This window comes from Lissotriton vulgaris, chromosome 11 (genome assembly GCF_964263255.1).
Source record: "Lissotriton vulgaris chromosome 11, aLisVul1.2, whole genome shotgun sequence".
Taxonomy (NCBI): domain Eukaryota; kingdom Metazoa; phylum Chordata; class Amphibia; order Caudata; family Salamandridae; genus Lissotriton; species Lissotriton vulgaris.
In genome coordinates, this window is record NC_141699.1 from 727,174,897 (window position 1) to 727,193,675 (window position 18,779).

General features: G+C 45.7%; 1 protein-coding gene across 1 annotated transcript in view; it reads right to left on the reverse strand.

The window, feature by feature from the left end:
• LOC147683395 (unconventional myosin-VIIb-like) overlaps positions 1-18,779 on the reverse strand; it is a 1,214,266-nt gene that overhangs the window by 421,008 nt on the left and 774,479 nt on the right. The window contains exon 28 of the mRNA XM_086943813.1: positions 15,898-16,017. Coding sequence (XP_086799939.1) covers positions 15,898-16,017 — 120 coding nt within the window. The remainder of the gene's footprint in view (positions 1-15,897; positions 16,018-18,779) is intronic.

Sequence of the window (18,779 nt, forward strand, 5' to 3'; positions counted from 1 at the left end):
CAAATAATGTCCCTTCCACAAAGCACCTCAATACTTCCTTTTTTTATGGACCTTGGCTGTACCCAGATTGGCGAAATCGCGCAATTTCGTCCGTTACTATTATGGGCCCGTATTTGGCGGGTAGAAGAACTCAGCGGATATGCCAGAGGCCTTAAAGAAATTATGGCATCATCGAACTGGGATAAAATCAAATGGTTAAAAGACATGAAAATCCTACTGACCAAGTTGGGCCTACTCGAATCTTGGCTAAGTAGAACCTCACCCCCAAAGCAAATACTTAAAAAGCTTCATCGGACTGGATTTGCTCCCAAAGACATTCCAGCACGTCTTTTGGCAAGCTAACAGAGGACTTCCTGATGTTTAAAGACTGTCCCAGGCGGGAACCTTATTTGGACACAATTGGGAAACCCTTTGCCCGGGCCTTGTATTTTAGATTTAGAACGGGTACCTTGCCACTGAACACCTTTACCAAAATATGGAAATCCTGTATAGGCAAAACCGATTTATGTCCATCGTGTCTTGCCAACCCAGAGACATTAGCGCATTTCCTGTTTGTCTGCAACGAATATGCTAATCCAAGAAGGGTGTGGCTGAAAAATCTATGCCGTCAGCTGGGAACTAGGAGCCATGATGTGGCAATCAGGATACTTGTTTCGGACAGCTATGTACCCTATGCTTGTGCCCTAGCCAAATTTCTATCTTGGGCTTGGGCTATCCGAGCCAAAAAGCTAAAACAATCTGTTTAATTCTTTTTTACATAAAATACTCTAGTAATGTTTTAATTTTTCACCTTTTTAAAAAAACTAACTGGCTACGCAATACTGAGCAAATAATTCTTGAAACTATTGCTTGGACCAGAGTTACAGAATTCCTCTTTTTAAAAAAAGTAAAACTCAAATTGTAATTTTTTACATTTATTGTTCTGCTTTTATGATAATGAATTTTTATCGAAATAAAGCTTTTTGACTTGACTTGAACTGGAACCATTGACTGGGGGCCCCCTTTCCTCCTCTACTTAGTGAGCAATGGTGTTGACCCCACAGTTTTGCTCCTTTACAAATTTAAGTGTGATGATTTGATAAATTGGGGGTACCAGGCCTAAGTTGACTCCATAGATGGCTACCTGAGGTGGTTGAATATGGTTGTGGAACTCTGTGTGGGCATTTTGTGTATTTTTCCGAAATACGGTTACACTGTCTCAATTGCTACCTTTCAGCTGATGCACCAAATGTCCTAACTTTCATGCATATTACTGTACATTGCTTCTTATGCCTATTGTACTTTTGCTTATTCTTTTGTGAGTTCTTTCATTCTATCTCATAAAAAATATTGTTTTTAAAAAACAGGAAATGCAATATCTAACCCCACCCACCCTCAGCTAAGAGCTATAAAGAATAGCATTCCTCTCAGCACTCCCTGTAGAATCAAAGTTAGTCTGAGACCTGACTCCACGAAGGGCGAATGGGATTCTGATGACTGTAACGAGAGCAAATAATACTAAGAGAAATGATGATTACCAGTAAATAATTGGGCCATTAACTCTACGTCCCTTGTCGTTGGCCCGGTTTTCACCATTGAGGTATACCCAAGCCAAGTTCACTGGAATTATGCGGTAGGGGAAGACCAAATTATGCGGCAGAGTTGACTAAATTATGCCGCAAGAAAAGGCAAATTATGCAACATAATGTGGCACCCTTTTGAGAAAGTATTACCGTGTTACCTTGTGATTTACTCAGGGTAAGATTGTGGCAAATCCTTAGGCTGCAGCTGCAGACCTGCATAATTACAGTGTCCCTGACCCAAGTCAACAAGGCTTTTGACTTTAGAAAATACCATTTAGCTATACATGTAACCGGTTAAACAAGTTCAACAAGCTCAGTAACTGTCGGGCCTGCCCAATTATTACTGAGGCCTTTATGGAAACAAGGTCAAAAGACTCCCATTTCAGACACAATCTGTGCTCAGAAAGCACAATAATACCCAAAGGCTCCGATTTTGTTTTTATAATAACTTGGGTACCATTTGACGACTCTTCACAAAACTTATTTTTTAAGTATTATAAAGCACAGCTCCTTCCTGGAAAGTTTCAGGTGATACATCAAGCACGGGTCAAGAAAAAGGTTCTAAAGTTGGCGTCTGCGCCTTTAAGATCACCTATACAACTAACCTCACTAAGGAATGAGCCAAAAAAATTCAAACATAATCTAATAAAAAAAAAACGGAAACTCTTATAACAGATACCTTCTTCAGTATGTATAATGGCAACGGGGGCAGCACACACGCCGGTCGGCAGAGTACTTACCCGCTTGGACGGCAAACAGCTCATGGGCTCCTCACACTGTAGTCTCGCAGCAGCAGCAGCGCCACCACGCGGCAGGAGACTACAGCTCCCAGAGAGCCTAGCGACCACTTCCTGTCTCCTGGCTCAGCGCGCCTGGAGGCGCTACTTAAGAGAGACGCTACCTCGGCGGAGCGGGGGGCAGCACACACGCCGGTAGGCAGAGAACTTACCCGCTTGGACGGCAAACAGCTCCTGGGCTCCTCACGCTGTAGTCTCGCCGCAGCAGCAGCGCCACCACGCGGCAGGAGACTTCAGCTCCCAGAGAGCCTAGCGACCACTTCCTGTCTCCTGGCTCAGCGCGCCCGGAGGCGCTACTTAAGAGAGACGCTCCCTCGGCGGAGCGGGGGGCAGCACACACGCCTGTGGGCAGAGAACTTACCCGCTTGGACGGCAAACAGCTCCTGGGCTCCTCACGCTGTAGTCTCGCCGCAGCGCCACCACGCGGCAGGAGACTACAGCTCCCAGAGAGCCTAGCGACCACTTCCTGTCTCCTGGCTCAGCGCGCCCGGAGGCGCTACTTAAGAGAGACGCTCCCATGGCGGAGCGGGGGGCAGCACACACGCCGGTGGGCAGAGAACTTACCCGCTTGGACGGCAAACAGCTCCTGGGCTCCTCACGCTGTAGTCTCGCCGCAGCAGCAGCGCCACCACGCGGCAGGAGACTACAGCTCCCAGAGAGCCTAGCGACCACTTCCTGTCTCCTGGCTCAGCGCGCCCGGAGGCGCTACTTAAGAGAGATGCTCCCTCGGCGGAGCAGGGGGCAGCACACACGTCGGTGGGCAGAGAACTTACCCGCTTGGACGGCAAACAGCTCCTGGGCTCCTCACGCTGTAGTCTCGCCGCAGCAGCAGCGCCACCAAGCGGCAGGAGACTACAGCTCCCAGAGAGCCTAGCGACCACTTCCTGTCTCCTGGCTCAGCGTGCCCGGAGGCGCTACTTAAGAGAGACGATCCCTCCGCGTCTCGGGACGCGCGCGGGCGAAGCCCGGGCGAAGGGCGGCTCGTCTGTGGCCGTCCGGGGACTACAGGGGACGGGACGGGCCACCCCCCTTTCCAGTGACATTTCAACTTAAAAGAACTCGGAGCTTACTACTAAGGTACTGCCATCTGCTTTTTCTTGTCTTCTAACCATTGTTCGTTGATCCAGCGGGTCCCAATAGGATTGAGAGTGTCATATTTGTTTCGTGCGGGACTTTTCATTGCATCTAATACCGTCTTCAATACCCTGTTGTCAACTAAGCTACCACCCCCTCGCAAAAATGAGCATTCAGGGCAAGAAATCTAAACTACCTGCATCTGACCCAAATACTAGACTTCAGGCAACATTGCCGCAGTCCTTGCCAACACTGACGGCTATTGACAAAATGCTACAACAAACCATAGGGGTGGTTGCAAATGCAATTGAAAATACAGAAAGAAGACTATCCTTCCCACCCACAGTATGTTCTAAAGACCATGGCGGAGATTGTTCAGTCATTGCCATCGACCCCACGATTTTGGACTCTTATTTAACATCCACATACGTTGAGCTGCCCTGTGCACAGATCCCGGCTGAGACCTCAGTAGATGCTGGATTACCACAGGTCTCAGTAGAGTCCCCTATAAACATTGATGATCAACCCTGTATCCTGACTTCCCCTCCACCTGTGACAAATTCAAAACCTGGTAGGGTGGGCTCTAAGACGAAAAAGGATAGTCCCCCTAGAAATTTGGGTAAAAAGAAGCAGGCCAACCATAATTTGGTGACTTCATCTGATTACTCCCTGCATTCATCTACAGGGATATCATGCTGGGTCACCAATATGGTGGCTGATCTTCAGACCAGTTTGGAGCAAACCATCGCCTCCCATATTAAACCTCTGGTTTCAAAACTGGACAGACTAACCTCCATCTTAAATAATAGGATTGTAGGGACAACGGAGCCACAAAATCCTCAAGGTAATTTGGCACCCCCTACATCGGTTGGTGCTTCTACAAAGGCACCCTGTCCTGAAGTAGCTAAGTCCACTGTCCCAGCAGTATTGAACAAAAATCTGGAGCCAGCAACAACTACTGCCAAGCCCATAAACCCCGTACCCCCCCTATATCAACAGTCAATACACTAGGTCATACCATTCTCCCCGTAGTGGACCATACTGCTAAACCTAGTCAACATCCTAAGGAGGGCAAACATTTGGCAATAAATAATGCTGCACCATCATCGAGATCTCCCTCGTCCACGGCAGCTTCTAGCCAACTGCCGTCAATAAATCTGCCCCCAGAAGCACAACCATATGTGGTTGCCTTAGTGGGGGTACCAGCCCTTAGTGAGGGGAAAAGAGAACATGAGGTAGATTTACATAATAAGTGTATCCAGTGGCTGAGCCTAAATAGACCCTTACCTCCCAATATCTCGGGTCACATACTGGCAGTGAGAAGAGTAGACTGGATTGGAAGGGGCCCTAAAACAGTGGCAGGGGATGTGGTTACAATTAATTTCAGGGACTCCTCTGCTGTTGACTACATCTGTAGAACACCTTCTCATAGAGTCCCAAATATTTCCTCTGCACTTACCCTATTTCTATCCTACCCCAATTCACAAACCGACCTACCATAGGAGGCCTCAGTATATTAGAAATCGCTTCACCCCTCCTAATAGGATTCACCATTGGCAGCCATTTGGGGAGGGTTTTTTCCCACCTACTCCCACCTACCCATTGCAAGCCCATTGGAACAGGTTTAGTGTCCTCGAGGAGGTTGATTGACTCACCCAGACAGGTACGCCTCCACAAGAACTTAACATGGGTAACCATCCGGAGGTTTTGTAACAAAGGAAAAGACACTACCCTCGGTCAGCGGTGAGGATTCCTGTCCTTATGTAATTACGAGGGAGGGGACTAGGGCAGAGCAGAGCCTGGACCAGGTACTCCCTAAAGAACAAGGAGATGTGCAGGATATAGTAAAGGTCGTGGAAGGAAGTATAAAAATCCTCTCATGGAATGTAGCCGGGCTAAAGAGTAAGCTACTTGTACCTGAGTGGTCTTCTTTTATGGCCACACACGATATTTGTTTGATGCAAGAAACTTGGTCCCTAGAGGGGAGTGCCAGTTCCGGCTTCGCAACCTACGACATTCCAGCAGTCTCTGGGGGGAAAGGCCGCCCCTCGGGTGGGCTTTCCATATGGGTAGGCTTACACTTAGGTGTGAAGGCTACCCATGTGGAAACAAAATCGCCAGACATCCAATGTGTTTTACTAAAGCCTGTTAATAAACCTAGAGTGACTATCATAAATATCTACTCTAGGCTTACCGTGAATGGAAAGGAATCGAGCACTATTAAAGCACTCGACCTTTTCCTTCAGGCACTTGATCCCACAACTTCGATAATTCTTGGCGGCGATTTGAATTGTCAGTTCAAACCCCTGGGTGGATCCGAGTTGTGTGAGGAGGATGAGGTCGACTTGCTTTGGCATATTCCTACCCCAAGGATTGCCCCGGTAAAGGCCTGGACCTCGCTAGTACTACAAATTAAATCCTTGACCCTTGCAATGTCTCTGCGGGCATGCAACGGAAGGGCCAACAACCAAAGTTCCGGCCTACCCACATATAATAGGACAAATCGTACTTCCACCATTGACTATCTCATGCTGGAAGCCAAACATTGGGACAGGTTTAAAGACTTTAGGGTTGTTCCAAGGCACGACAGCGACCAAAATGCGTTGGTCCTGACGCTTAAGCCTGGTGCATTTGGATTAACTAACCCTGATTCTAGCTCTAATTTGATAGTGCCACCCTATATTATATCTAATAACAGGAGAAGGGTTAAATGGCCTTCCTGTCTGGACTCCCCTACCCGTCTTGCAGAAATCTACCTGATTGCTATCCCACTAATAAGTGATATGGGTAATACCACCTCTCATGGGCAGACTATAGAGACCCACAGAAAGTTAGTTGAGAGTCTAGGGGATATATTTTATCCGGTTACTGGGACTAAGTTGCGTAGGAACAAAACACATCCCTGGTATGACCACGCCTGTAAAAAATCAAAGAAAGATCTTCTTACAGCAATTAAATCTAGGGATATCCTAATAATTCGAGCATCAAGACTACTGTACAAGAAGGTGCTTACCAGGGCTAAGAGTGAGTGGGAGGAATCCAGATGGGATGAGTTGAGACAGGCACTCCTCTTAAAAGATTCCAAGACCTTTTGGGCCATTGCTACCTCCTCGGTGGGAGGTGAGAGAGACGCTGGGGTCTCTAATATCGCTCCTATAGTGTGGGAGGCACACTTTAAGTCACTTTACACAAGTCCCGAGATGGAGGGAACTATGTGTCAAGGTCGGGACAAGTTGCCAGAAGTGGCTTTGGTCCCTCGGACCTGTATGGCTCAGGATCTCCGGCACGAGAGTTGACTGCCGGGGGTCCCGGGGCCAGGGGTTCTGGTTCCCCGTACTTAGACGGCCCAGGACCTCCCGCACGAGTATCGACTGCCGGGGGCCCTGGGCCCTGGGGCTTCCTCCTGTCAAAATCAGGACATCATGCAAGTTCCCGAGATTTCCACGGCCCCAGACCCCCTGCACGAGTATAGACTGCCGGAGGCCTTGGGCCCTGGATTCCTGATAGAGCAACAGGATGCCCATAATAGGACCGCCACTAATAGCTTAGACCCCATCTCACTCAGGGAAGTCGAATTGGCAATTGAGAGACTGCTTCCGAATAAAGCCCCGGGTCTTGACAAGCTCCCGGGAGATCTTTTTCGTTCTGAGCCAAAAATCTGGGCTCCACACCTGATGGTCTTGTTTAATGCGGTTTTACAGGGTTCTTCATTACCTGAGACCTGGCTGGGAGCTGAGATTGTTCCGATCTTTAAAAAGGGCTGCCCGCTTGCCCCATCCAACTACAGACCAATTAGTTTACTTGACACCACCCAGAAACTGATGGGCCGAATCCTACTCGATAGATTATTGGGCTGGATGGAGGAGAATAAAACTTTGACCACCCTCGAAGCTGGATTTAGATCAGGGGTCTCGACTTTGGACCAGATCTTTCGGCTCCAGGTCCTATACTGGAAAACTGCAATAGTAGAGGGTGGCAGCCTCTACCTTGTCTTTGTGGACCTGCGGGCCGCATTCGATCTGGTTCCTAGGGAGAGGCTCTGGATGGTGCTGGAGGAACTTGGTCTTCCTCCCTACTTATTAGATGCCCTAATCAGACTTCACACTGGGAATTACGCTCAGGTGAAGTGTGGGAAAAACGGGGAATTATCAGCCCGCTTTCCTGTCACCCGGGGCGTATGCCAGGGTTGCGTACTGGCCCCCACTCTTTTCAGTTTGTATGTTAATGGCCTGATAGATAAACTTAACTGTGTCAGGGACAACGATGCTCCACGTCTGCCTACTGGTAGGGTGCCCGCTCTGATGTTTGCGGACGACACATTGTTGTTGTCGCGGACATCATCGGGCATCCAGCGGGTCCTGGACGGGTTTGTCTCCTTTTGTGCCTCGCGGGGATTGGAGGTCAACTTGGAGAAAACCAAGTTCATGATCTTCAATCCCCCGAAGCACACTCGCCCAAATCCAACACTGAATGGAACTCCACAAGAGCGAGTCAAGACTTTTATATACCTGGGGGTGACTTTGACTGAGCACTTTACATGGGACCACCAGGTTTCTAAATCTTCCCTGAGACTTGCACAGATTATGGGAGGCATAGGCAGATTCCACAGAGCCTCAACTTTTAAACCAGCTACCCCTGCCCTTGAGATATACAAAACACAGGTCAGGTCTGCAGCTTTGTACGCTGCAGAACTTTGGGGACACACGAATGTATGCAACTTACTGAAGGTCGAACAGGCCTTCATGCGACATCTGGTTGCTCTTCCCCAAAGTACGCCCCTCGTACCGCTACGCTTGGATTTGGGCTTGGAACCCATTAACGATTTGGTAGCTGCACGACCTCTGCTCTACTGGAGAAGGCTCTGGTCTGTACCGGAGCTTGTATCCTTTAGAGTAGAGTTCACTACAATTTGGGGGCAGCTAAAGAATAAGAACATACCCTGGTTGGCACATGTAAAGGCTCTCCTCTACCAAATGGGCCTACCCCAACTTTGGGATACACCGGAGGACACCTGCATGAGGATGCGAAGGACTGTATTAGTGGCGGCTGTAAGATCGCATAACCTCAAAATGCTACATTGTTCAACTTCCCTGGGCAGGCTGTCTATTAAGTTACTACTGATGAAAGCCGAATCCAGGACGGAGGCGTTTTTGGACCTAGTGCAGCCTCCACTTGCAAGAAAACTATACATCCAACTGAGGCACGGCTCTATACCGATTGGGGCATTGGCATCCAGATGGGCAAAAACGATGGAGGCCAACTGCCCTGCTTGTAAATATTGTAGGGAAGACATTGTACATATCTTCTTTTTCTGTCCGGCATATAGTGACATTCGGAAATGCTGGATTATCCCATTATGCAAAAACCTGGGTTTCAGACATTGTGTACAAGCTTGCAGAGTTTTAACCTACGATACCGCCCCTCCCATTGTTTTTGCTGTCTCTCGATTTTTACTTGGCATGTGGCGGAGAAGAACTGTTTTTATTAATAAGAAATAACGGACTATTGCTTCCCACTTTTTTCTCATCTTTGATAACCAAAGTTTAATAACTTTTTTATCCCAATGTATTTATGTTTTTATTTCTGTACCTGTACATATCTTATTGCACTTTTATGGTCATTTACCGAAATAAAGTTATCAAATGAAATAATGGTAACACCATGCCTGATCTAATCTTCTTCACTATTAAGAGAGCCCAATGGAGAAAAACTCTCATTTTATTTTTCCAGTGCACACAGATAAGGAAAATACCCCATGGTTTTAGTCTCGCCATCACTCCCTCCACGATCCACAAAATAGAACTCCCCACTACTATCTATAATAACGGGATCGTTCTCATTCAAGCTGCTAATCGAAACCTAAAGCAGTTCGACAAACTCTTTTTGAAGATTAAAAGCATGGTAGCTAACTATTCAATCCCAGGGCGACTTGATACCACGCTAACCACTCCAAGGTCACTCCAATTCAATGTTCCCAATCCCCCCTCAGATTCACACCCTTTCTCTCTCACCATCCTTCCCTAGCCCTTGCAGGCTGCAGAAGGGTTCGAATCATTGTTGAATCTTACTTCGCGACCACTAACCCTATCACCACTTCCAACCTCCTTATCAATACTGCCTGACGCACCTCTAACACTCAGTGACCAACCCCCATCATGACTCTTCCATTATTGCCACTAACCCTGTTAACACTCAACAGCACCCATCACCCTCCGCAGCTCTCCACACCCAATCAACTTCCTCGTCCATGCTCCCCGGAATACTGCCCATATTCAGGGACACGGCCTATCCCAGTGTATCCCCCAGTACCGCTTCAGGACCCCTCTAACACATTTAGTCACCGCTCTCCTTTTCAGGTCTCCACACTCACCCTCCTCCCCTCTGCCAACACCCAGACCTGTCGGCACGTTTGGACGATATCTCCCTACAGCTATACCGTCTCTCCCTCGAACTCCACGGTGTGAAAACTCTTTCACTTGAATATCTCCCCTTGTTAAGACCCCTCCTCGCTAGTCCGAGCAGGCCCAAAGCCCCCGCCAAGGCCACTGGCACACCTCCCTGCGTCCATCCCCTGTCACCTACCACCTCCAAATCTGTTCCTCTACCTAACGTAGCCTATCGTCCTAGAAGCTCGTCCGGTCTCACATCCAATGAAATCGACAATCTGGTCAAATCTTACTTGTCTAATGAGGTCCTTAACACAATCCTAAACGAATTAATACATACCATTCATTCTAGCCCTAACAGAGAATCCTACCATAACTGCAGATTCATAAATAAGGATAATCTCAAGCAAGTCAATATCTCACAGACCCCTCCCCCCCATAGTGCAGCTCCACTCAAATGCATACTACTTAATTGTAGGTCTGCTAGCAAGCACGCCTATGAGATCTTCGACCTCATTCAACAGAATGAGCTAGACTTCATTATCCTCCAACTGTCGACCTCTTGGTACCCTCCACCCATGACATAATTCGTCTTGACAAAGACAAGAAGCTGGGTGGTGGCCTAGCCTGTATACACCGGAGTACGCTTGCGGTCTCCCTTTCAGAGTCATCTTCGCCGGTAACATGCAAATACCTTTGTCTCAGTATCTCCCCTCACAATCATCTGGTTTTCAAACTACACTCATTCTACCACCCCCCAGGCGACAATCTCCCCTTCATTGAACAATTATTGGAAATCATCTCTGGCAATGTGGACTCAGCCCAGTCACACATCTACCTGGGAGATTTGACCTTTACTGGTCTAACACTAATGATCATGCAGACTCATGCCTAAAATCCTTCTTACTCGACCACGATTTGATTCAACATTGTGACCAGCCTACTCACTAAAGGGGAAACCTTAGATCTCATCATCTCCAAAGGTCAATCCACCTCAGTGGATTCCATCATACCATGTGAATGGTCAGACCATCACATCATTTCCTTCCATATCAACTCAGAGGTTCACCGGAGTAAGACACAAAAAACCAAACCAAAGATCTGGAAAAGGGATCTCAGAGATTTCAATACAGCTGAACTAGCAACCCGCTGTAATCAGGCCCTCTCTCCACTTTCGTACTTATCTGTAGTCCATCATCTCACCGACTTCCACAACTCTTCCATTTCCAATATCATGGATTTTATGGCCCCACTCCAACAAAAAAATGCACCTGCAAAAATTTCCAAACCATGGTCAATGGCAACCTAAACTCTGAACGGCATAATCTAAGGGCCATTGAATGGTCCTGGAGAACCACCCCTTCCGCTGACAATCTAAAAAACCTTAGAGCAGCAAGAAGTGCATATAACAAACAAATCAAGACAGACAAGGCGGAGTACTTCAGAACCCAACCTAACCAAGCGGCAAATCGACCCAAAAAACTATTCGAACTGGTTAAACAACAATCGGTAGCAGCCTCTAACCAGTCAGCTTCAGACATCCGACCTCCCTCTTGTGTGGATTTGTCTGCCTTTTTTATGGAGAAAACTAGGCTTATCAACACTGATCTGGAAACCAGGAAGGCACTATTGCCACCCAATGAACCCGCACCCCTACTGGCTGTTCTTGACAAGACAACACCAATTAGCTGGGGTATCAAGAACAACGCTTCCTGGGACACCTTTACCCCCCCCCCCTCAACGAAAATTATATCAAAAAGGTAACGTGGATCATCAACCCTTCTAATCACTTCAATGACCCGTTACCACCTAACATCTTCAAATTAGTTCAAGACAAAATCACCCCCTTCTGGGCAAAGATAGTCAATGCTTCCTTGTCACAAGGTATGATCCCAGAATGCCTAAAATAGGCACAGGTAACACCTATATTAAAAAAAAAACACAGCCGATAGTACTGATCTTAACAACTTCCGACTTATCTCCAGTGTACCTACCCTTGCCAAACTCCTGGAAAAATGTGTCCAATCACAACTATGTGCACACATCGAAAATTACCACCTCCTGGACCAACATCAATCTGGCTTTCGAAGTGGACATAGCACTGAATCGGCCCTCACTCACGTGATTGATGATATCTTAACAATGCTTGATCGAAATGAATCCTGCCTCCTTATACTACTTGACTTTCCTCCGCATTTTACACTGTCAATCATGACAACCTCCTATTCATTCTGGAGCAATAGATGGGCCTTTCAGGTCAGGTGCTGCACTGGTTTGCATCCTTCCTGCAACACAGAACCCAAAGAGTTAAAGCAAACCACTCACTCTCCCAGCCATCCCCTGTCAGCATGGGGGTTCCCCAAGGATCCTCCTTATCTCCCATTCTCTTCCATCTGTTCCTGGAACCATTAGCGAACATTCTAAATTCCTTGGACATTAGGTTCCATATGTATGTAGACAATACCCAACTCTATCTGAAAATCTCTTCTCTGGAGGACATCACTTCACTCAACTCTACCCTCCTGACTACCCAAAATTGGCTGACTAAGAACCACCTCCTGCTAAACACCTCCAAAACAGAATTCTTCCTCATTTCTCCTCCGAAATATACTCCTAAAATCGACTTATGGATGAACCAACTGACCGCCTTCAACTGCTCCCCCCGCATCATCGATTCAGCTAAATCCCTAGGAATTACTCTGGACAAACATCTGAATATGAAGTCTCACAACAGCAACGTGTGCAAGGGAACTAACCACCTTCTAAGAACACTCAGGAATCTGAAACCTTTCCTACCACAAGCAGATTTCAAGCAGGTGGTCCAAGCACTTGTCCTACCGAGACTTGACTACAGCAGTGCCACGCTATGTGGACTCCCTAAATACTCTTTGACCCCCCTAAAGGCCTCTCTGAACGCAGCAGCCAGACTGATCACGGGGACCAAGCGGAATACACACATCTCTCGGTTTTAAAATCACTAAATTGGCTACCTTACAAACCTAGAATTAATCTGAAGATTGCCTGCCTTCCACACAAAGCCCTCCACTTAAAAACCCCTACCTACCTCTCACAAAAACTAGAACTATCTGGAGGAGGTAGATCGTCAAGCAGTGCCAATTTCCTCTTACTGAAACCACGGATCTTCCGCAAAAAGAGAACTTCCCGCCAAGCTTTCTCGGGATCTGCTCCTAAAATCTGGAACTCTCTTCCACCCGAAATTCTGAGGATCTCTTCCAAGACTGATTTCAAATTGGAAGCAAAAAAATTCCTCATGAAGACGTTCTTACCTTAATAGGAGGGACAATATATATACCTTCTTGTACTTTATTTTCCGCCCGAAAGGCATCGGACATTGGATAGTATTATTCATCCCTGTATTTGATTATTATTTGGTAGTGTTTTTTATTCCTGTACAAGATTATTGTGTTTGCTCCCCTTAAATCATTATGTTACATCTTCTTGTCCATCCCGCGCTCACCCAGGTCTGTAAATGTTCTATTAGTTGTTTACCACTAGATTCAATGCTTAGTAGAAGCCCCATATAATTCATGTTTAGATTTTACTATGGTATTGACTTTTATTGATTTATGATCTGATTGTTACCTTTCCCTATAACTGTAAAGCGCTCTGATATCCTTCGGGATCTAGTCCGCCCTATATAAAACTTTATGAATAAATAAAATAAATAAATAAATTAACAAAATCTAACAATTAAATGACAAAATGCAGCCTGCACACAGTAGCAAGGGGTGACTTGTCTCAGGTACAGTTTCACATTTTCTACAAATATTGTGTACTTAATGCCCAATTTTAAATGCATGCTATAATTGGAATTCTAATAATATTGCTGCTGAAGAGTTTTTCTTATATTTTGCATAGTTTCCCTCATGCTTGTGGTGACGTTCTTTATATATTATAATGTTTGAAATAATATGAAATTAACACAAAAACACAGAAATGTTGTTTGGAGAGAAAGTATGTGCATTCACATTTAGATTGACCATAACTATTGTAGACCTGCATTTTTAAATTACTAACATTGTTTGTCATCTTGCTTTGTGACACATGAACATGTTATTTCTGTGTGAAGATGGAGTCCTAATTATGGAAACTAAATAGGTATTGGTGGTAGGGTATCCAGAATTCTGCACCACTACCTGTGTTTTTAAATGCACTAGAAACCACAGCTAATTAATATTGAATCTACAAATAATACCCACCTCCAAATAATGACCACCGTTAATGGTCCTTAGTATAGCAACATGTGAACTCAGATAAGAGAGGCACATAAATGGGAAATTCAAACAGTAACTTTGGGGTAGTCCACAAGACAGCGAAATCACGATGACAGAGGCATTTGTTCTTTTTGTATTCTTAGTTTCTTTTATTCATTTTATGAATTTCTCTGCACTACACATTTTGCAATATGGCATTTGCAAAATGTGCATGTGTAGTGCTGAATAATGAATAAAAGAAACTAAGAATACAAAAAGAACGAATGCCTCTGTCATTGTGATTTTGCTGTCTTGCAGACTACCCAAAAGATACTGTTTGAATATATCCATTTATGTGCCTCTCTTATCTGTGTTCACATCCTAATTATGGAACACTGTTCTATTGCTTTCTTTCCAATGATAATATTTGTTTTGTTTTCCATTTGATAATCATGGAATGTATTAATTAATAGTGCATTCAAGAGACACCTGCAGGGAACAGGCTGGTTTCTCTATCTCATCCTTCTACCTATAAAATTAGTTCGAAGGACGCTGAGAGAAGCAGTATTGTGGAAGATCCTGTGAACCTAACGAGTACATAATTGTGTCATAACGTTTTAACTTGATTCGGCCATCTCATGGGTACTATATGTGTAGGTTCTTTAAATGTTCGAATTGAGTGATTCAAGTTACGTGCAGAGAGGATTACAGTTCAGACTGCGTTTCTGGGTCAGACTTAGCACAGAACAGTATAGAAGATCTAGAGTACTCCTTTAATGAGAAACAGTGGTGTAGGAAGAAAGGTTGGGGGTGCGATCCGCCCCAGGCGGCACGATTTTTGGGGGCAGCGGCCTCCTCCCACTCTTACCTACTGTCTTGGGTGGCAATCACCAGGACCCCCGCTCTACAATGCGGCCAAAGGGCTAGCTATGCCACTGATGAGAAAACTTCCTCTGTCATTTCCTTTGAAGCAACCTCACCCTCTTACTTATATACCTTTGATTTGATTTGAACTCCATATTAATTGCTGCATTCATGTTTTTACTATTAATTGATATTAACTTACTTCATGATTTTTAATTTTGGTAACCTATTAATTTGTAATAAACCTTCATGGTTAGAAATGTAATCATCTGCCTTTTTGTGGAGCCTAATGTGCTTCATATTTATTGAATATAAAAAAAGACCAAAACAAAACCTCAATAGGGGGCTTGGAGATTTGAATTTTTAAATAATTACAGTGAAAAGTGGCAAGAAAAATAAAGTACCCAATGTAAGTCAATGGTCGCATTTGACCGGACCGAGGAGCAATATCAGCCGACCACAATGGAGGCTAGGTCGGATACACAAAGTGGATTGGTCCCATGAAAGTTTGGAGGTGAAAAAGGTTCAATCAATTTAAACCAGGATGTCAATGTTTTCCATATGAAATGTGCAGAATTATTCTGCATGACTTTATGTGACTGCGAACAAGATCAACAGTCCATCAAACATAGATATACAAAATTAAATCTTACACAGAGATATTCAGAACATGTAAAGATGTAAAGGCATGTGCAAAATAGCAAGATTTTGCAGCTTAAATTAAAGCAAATCTAGGAATAATCTGTGAATGCTACTGAACACCAAGAGAGCAAGCATTGATGGCCTGACATAGCAAATATCAGAGAAGTACAGTAACTAAGGATGTAGGAATGGGTTACTGTCTGAAAACAAGAAACAGAACAATCAAAGCATAACTTTAGTGACAGACGTGATAAAGAGACTTCGGCATGACTTAAGAGAAATCAAGAGCTAGCCGGATCAAAGGATGAAAGGAGGAAGCAAGGATCATAATTACTTTGTGATCTTAGTCTTATGGTACCTGAAGTTCAATCCAAGCAGGGGGTTCTGCACGGACTCCATTTGCCAAGGTTCGCCTCAGTCGGTCTGCACAAAATGCTGCGTATCCAGCTGGTGCCCCTCGGATGAAGTTCAACAAGTACTGAGCGGAAAAATCCAAAACACAGTTAAAAGCAAGAATGCGTGGTGCGTGTTTAGAGAGTATATGCCCTTGTGTCTTGTTCATAGGTGCATGTCTGGGAGTTTCAATGACCGATAGTTAGCTCACTGGTCTGCTTGTCCTTTGGCCTCTATAGATGTGGATCAGAGTACTTTGGGGGGGGGGTGCGTGTGGGTGAGAGTGAGTGTGTGTATGGCTGTGTGTTTCTTTTTGGTGGATGTTTGTGTAAGCATAACTGTCAGAAATGCGATATTGAGTGTGGGTTGAAAAATGTCTGTGTGGCTTCATTTTCATTTTTTTAATTTCCAACCACCCCAAGCCCGTACAAATTAATTGCTTGCAGCGGTTGTTCAACCTCTTAATGTACTGCTGCAGATTTAACTATTTAGGAAAAGGTGGGGCACAATTATTCAATTTTTTTAAGTTAGACCTTTAGGAACTGACATAGCAGATAATCATCAACTCGTCCTTCACTTCATAGAAGAAGAATTATTGAGGTGTGGTCAAGATGGTGGCATGGCTGCATGCTCCCTGCAGAAGCTCCCCATCCAACTAGGAATGTACCAGCTTCTTTTCTGCCCTGACCCCTGGATGGTGGAGCTGAAGATCCCCTTTGGCCTTTTTGGGTGACTCATGGTGAGGAGGCTTAAGTGGAGAGCAGTAGTGGGACCAGGCCTGTGTGTCGCACCAGAGACCCAAGCCCCAGACCTTGATCAGTGTAGCTGGGCAGGCAGGAGCCTCTGAGGGAGCTACAGTGAAGAGGGTGGCCCGAGCGCACACTGGGTGGCCCGTGAGGGTCCTACCTGAGATAACAGACCACAGGCCCCACTTGTGGAGCTAGTTGCATGGGTTGCCTTCAACGTGATCACAGAGGAAGCGACTATCCATGGAGGTGTGAGACTCCACTGGGACTCACTTTGATGGACCCCGACGCCTTCCCCCAGTTGCTGAGATGGCACCCAGTGAAAGAGAGAAGGGGAGGTGCTGGAGAGGAGGCCAAAGTGCAGATGAGGGGCAAAACATGAGCAGATCACTTCACTCGTCCATATTGTCACCTTGCAGGTACGCCAGGGTCTAGCATCAGTGGACAGCCTGAAGACTCGTATGTTGTATGGTTGGAGATAACACAGGTGGTTACATAGCCCCACATCAGCCCTGCATTTGAGTTTTAGTGCTATAGAGGGACCTTCTCAACAGACTGGACTAAGCAGTTGGCCAAGGTGTGGCCCGGTCTGGAATGTTGGAGTGTGTCCTACAGATCTGCTTAAACAAACGCTGCTTTTGTTGAATGATGCTCTGTGGCACTGAATAATACTTAGCATTTCTTTTCATGACTTCGGCATCAGGGGAAGTTAGGGTGCCCTGCCCAAAGACCAAAAGAAGAAATCTAGCTATGGCGGCAGCCTGGAATATTTGGACAAACCCCAGTCTAGAATGGTGGACATGAGCAAAGATGTAGATACTGTACTGTACCCACCACACACAACCATGGCACTCACTACGTCAAACTTATTGGAGAAGCCCGTGCCCTCGAAACTGAGCTGTAAGAAGACCTTCCCCAGAATCGTGAAAAGACTATAGACGATCAGACTTGGGGTCTAAAATTCGGGAGCTGAGGACAGACATTGATTCTGTCACCTAAAAAATGTTAGACACACAGGCTAAGGTGGAGGGTATTGGAGCTCGAAAGGGGGATGCTTCTTCCCAGAAATCCAACCTAGAATACCAACTGAGAGGGGCCTTGGATAAATCATAAGTTATAAAAACCCATTCACGAAGAAAGAATCTGAGACTCCACAGCCAGAGTGAGGATGTATTTGAAAATGAATGTTATGACAGGCCTACTGTCAACGTCGCTGGGGTATGTACACACAAAGGACGGCCTTGACAGGATCTATCGGGTATGTTTGAGGAGAGTCTTTACACAAAACGCCCTTGTGATGACCTGGTTAAATAATTACTCAGGACCTAATGAACCGAGGCCAGCTTCGGTCACTGGAGATGGACAGGGCAGCATGCTGCTTGGCAAAGCTTGACAGCAGGTACTACCAATGGGGGGACAGTTTGGACAAACTTCTGGACAATATATTGTGATACAAACAATTGCACAAGACCATTTCCGAAACTTGAGGCCCAGATGGGATACTTCACACATTAATTAGGACAAGGCAGAATGCTTTAGAGCCTATAACAATGACCTATACACATGCCATCAGACTGACCCCCAAGCACAGACATCATACCTCAATGGGGTGGAATGCTCCACGCATCCTTGACGTGATAGAGATGTGCTAGAGAAACCTCTAGTGAAAGAGGAGAATCTTGAGGTGAAAGCGAAACATAAGAGTGCAAAAGCACCGGGTCAGATGGCTTCATAGCCGTTTTCAGTAAATGCTTTGCGCCCACGCTCCTGCCACTCCTACATAAAGTCTACCTGGAAATCATTCTGACAGGATGGGTCAACCCAACCATGAAGGGGTTGACAATATCTCTGATCTTACAGCCGGGCAGGGACCCCAGTCAGTGTAGCTCCTAATGCACGAAATCCCTCTTGAATATTGATGGGAAATTTTTCACTAAAATCACCTCTCTATGACTACAGTCGGTAATGGAGGATCTTATTCACACATATCAAACAGTTTATCCAGGGGTGCCAAGCTAGCGATAACACTAAAACAACAGTGCTGCATTTGATAGAAATAGATAAGACAGAGGCCAGCAGTCTATCTTATTCTCCCTGGATG